This window comes from Onychostoma macrolepis, chromosome 15, assembly GCF_012432095.1.
Source record: "Onychostoma macrolepis isolate SWU-2019 chromosome 15, ASM1243209v1, whole genome shotgun sequence".
Classification (NCBI taxonomy): domain Eukaryota; kingdom Metazoa; phylum Chordata; class Actinopteri; order Cypriniformes; family Cyprinidae; genus Onychostoma; species Onychostoma macrolepis.
This window is the reverse complement of record NC_081169.1, coordinates 4,089,163-4,092,719: the sequence shown is the minus strand read 5'-3', so window position 1 is coordinate 4,092,719 and position 3,557 is coordinate 4,089,163. Positions and strand designations below refer to the sequence as shown.

General features: G+C 38.1%; 1 protein-coding gene across 2 annotated transcripts; it reads right to left on the bottom strand.

The window, feature by feature from the left end:
• Positions 1-79: 79 nt before the first annotated feature.
• si:dkey-35i13.1 (uncharacterized protein C11orf87 homolog) lies at positions 80-2,084 on the bottom strand. Of its 2 annotated transcripts, none has more exons than XM_058744912.1 (2): positions 1,925-2,084; positions 80-1,441 (listed from the first exon to the last, which is right to left on the bottom strand). In XM_058744912.1, the coding sequence occupies exon 2, from the start codon at positions 1,311-1,313 to the stop codon at positions 876-878; it is 438 nt and encodes a 145-aa protein (XP_058600895.1). In that variant the 5' UTR covers positions 1,314-1,441; positions 1,925-2,084; the 3' UTR covers positions 80-875. The 2 variants fall into 2 exon arrangements, with proteins under 2 accessions (XP_058600895.1, XP_058600897.1); XM_058744914.1 differs by lacking the exon at positions 1,925-2,084 and adding an exon at positions 1,556-1,916.
• Between the last annotated feature and the right edge of the window lie 1,473 nt (positions 2,085-3,557).

Sequence of the window (3,557 nt, the reverse complement as noted above, 5' to 3'; positions counted from 1 at the left end):
TATTCAGTAAGATCCTTATAGATTAATTAATTGATTTTCATCCCAAGAATTTTAATTTTTATTATTAGTTTTTAAATTTAATTTTTTTATCAAATTCAATAAAATCCTAGTGGATTAACTGATTAAGGTCTTTTTCCCAGAACTCAGGAGTTTATTTTTCTCCTGAGGGTTTCTGTTGGATCTCATATGCATTGACTCCTAATTATGGCAGAAATTCCATAAATATTCAATAAAATCCTGTTAGATTAACTCATGACTGCCTTTTCCAATAGGATCATATATGCCATATTCTCTTGTTTGATCCTAGGACTGGTTTGGAATTATGATAGAAATTTCATTAATATTCAGTAAGATCCTTTTGGATTAATTATTTGATTTATTATTTTTTTTTTCCAATAATTTTCTTTTATTATTATTATTATTATTATTTTATTTTTATGAGATTCTCATTTGATCCCATCAATTAGTATTCAATAAAATCTTATGCAGTTCGCCAAGAAATTACAAGTTTATTTGATTCGTGGAGGGTTTCTGGTCAATCTCATTGGCATTGATTTGTACTTATTCCATTAATATTCAATAAAATCCAGTTAGATCAATTCCTTGTCATTTCATTTTATCCAGTAGGATCTTACTCAATGCTCTCTTAGTTCGACCCCGTTAGGATTGGCTCACAATTACGATAGAAATTCCATCAGCAGTCCTTCGTCTCCCTCAGTCCTTCTCAAAAACCACTGAAAACCGATCCTAGATTTCTTCCACGATGAAAACTTATCAACTCTAATGCTTATACAAAGAATCGATATATTCCGTAGGTAATATCATAGGAATACAGAGGTTATTTACAACGTCCTCCAAAGGCTGGCACTGCGTTATCAAGACACAGCGACCGATTCCAACAAGTCCTCATCCTTGGTCCGTCCCGAGTGTCTCTTGTCCTCTGTCACGCCAGGATCTTCCGTGTTTGGATCACTTTTGCGCACTGCCGCGGGGGGTCTCACCATGATGCACTGCCGGACCACCGGCTTGCCTTTGGCCGTTTTGGGACTGCGGTTGTCGCGCTCGTATTCCTCCTGGGCTTTCTGAATCTTGCGCTTTTTCATCTTGCTTTTGTGAAAGTAGAAGGTCGTGACGGACACGAATATTATCCCAACGATCATCGCGATGAGCACAAAAAGCACGACGGTGGAGGAGAACGCCTGGAACAGCTGATCCACCCGGTCAAAGCAGGTGCCATTGCCGGCCAGAGCGGTTCCGTTTAAGGCACAATGGGGAATGGAAAGCGCCAGTCTCTCCGAGGTCCTGGCACTCATTTAGTCCGGTTCAGGCAGAGTCTGTATTGCAGGGAAGAATCGAGGAGACTGAAAGCGAACAGAAATGTCCAGCCCTGCGAATGCGCGCGCTACATTGCATTCATTTCTCTTGAGGGAAATAAGTCCACCTAAAATAGATCCAATGAGGAATCCAGCGTTAGAAAAGAGCATGTGCGCAGAAAGATCAATTGCATTTCTAGTCACGTTAGAAACCGTCCTTTAAAACACTTTCAAATCCGCACCTTTTGACGCACACACACACAATCTGTTTAAGAACAAAAGCGATCTGCTTCGCGAGCCTCTGAAGGGCGCGCTCGCCGGTCGCGAACTTTGCGGCGTTTGTGCGCAAACAATGCCGCGTTATAGCTATTCTCTCAGCCCGTGCTCCTTTCCCCCAAGCTAGCCTTTCACAATTACAAAAAAAAAAGCATTCATTTGCTTCTGCGTTCGTTTCTCAACTGCGGCATTCCTTCAGATCAGCCAGCAGCAGGGCTGCTCGTGAATGACTGTCTGAGGAAAACCTTAAAGTAGCCCATAAACAGGGAAAACAGATAACTAGCTTCATCAATCAAATGAGCATGCGAAGATCTACATTAAAACCGGGAGTTTACCTGCCTCTACTGTGGGATGTCGCTGCTCCGGAGGCGAAGACCGGTCGTGGTTGCAAATTGTGGAGAAAAGGGAGCGGAATCCAGCCAATCGCTGCAGCTCGCAATGACGTATCGCCTTTGATCACCCAAAAGCTCCAGCAGCCTCATTCAGACATACAGTGTGTTTAGATGACTATACGTGCTTATTCAAATGTATGGGGGATTTAAAAAAAAAAAAAAAGCGTACGTTCCGTCAACAAACGTTCCCTCCCTCTTATTTGAGCGAATATTCGCCCGCATTTATCATAACTTTACGCATGGTCAACTTTATATCATTAGGAATGAAAATAAAGAGTTAACCATCTCTCAACGGTTACAGTGATGGGAATTGTTCACGCGATGAATGAATTAAACTATTGCTTTAAAACCAATCTTTTGGGGGGCGCAATCTGTTCATGGGTCGCGCAATTGGTGCCACTAAATATCGACTATATGGAATCATTTTAAACAAGACTTTTTATGATGTATTGGCAATGAAAATCTAGAATGAAGTGATTTAAAAAACTGGCAGTACCAGTCTGAAACTGATTGCAATGATACTGAAAGGTTGTTCAGGTGTATTTGTTTGCTTCATTTGTGTTTACTGAAACGTTTGAGCACAACACTGAACGTGGATGTACTCTATGTAACGTTGAATGTTTTTAATAGTGAATGTGCTTGATGTCAGTTCATTGTCACGGATTTACCCGAGAACTGTTCCTGTTTGTTAGCTAAACATACTTCCAACCGTTTTTGTGCTCAAACGGGAACGCCCTCTAAGCACATGATTAACCACACAAAAACACAAGCAGCGTGTGATTGAACTGGGCTGCATGTGCGCCATTCATAACTGACTTGAGAATGCCTTTTAAATTCCAATTCAACTACTACAAACAGAATGCAGATTATAATTTGAATTAAAATTTACGGAATGGAATGACTTCTGTAAATGCCATTTTTATCGATAACTACATTTTTATGTATTTTATGATCAGAAGCATGCCATGAAATCATTCACACAACATTAGATAATCAGTGATGCCACATAAAAAAATAATAATAATAAATGAGGTGCACAAATCTGAAAATGTTGCAGTTTTTGAATTGAACAGGGAAATGAATAGCCTATAGGTCTATAAATTATAAAATGTATGATCAGTTTAACCATTTAGATTAAAATATTGACCATAACTAGTTATGAAAAGTATATTTTATATTTGTGCTGTTTCATGAATTCTTTTGTGTTTCTATTTTTGAATAATAGGCTATTTGATGGAAACTTACCACATAAAAGGTGATAGCTAGGCTATTATTAGTACGCTTGTATGTTTATAGCTCAATATTTTATATTATCTATAATTAAAAAAAATTTATATATATTTTTTTATATAAAGATATCTGAAAATAATGTGGTGCATACTGTGTCATGCTGCATGGCCAAATTAAAGTCTGTCTCTCTGTGTTAATTGTTCTGATGGTATTAAATTCAGTTTAATAGAAAATGGTATTAAATATTTGTTGAGAAAAATTGTATTTTACATATAAGGGATTGAAAAAGCATGTGTCTTTCGGAAAGTTGAGTTGGACTAAAGAAATTCATTTCTTACAGTATGTG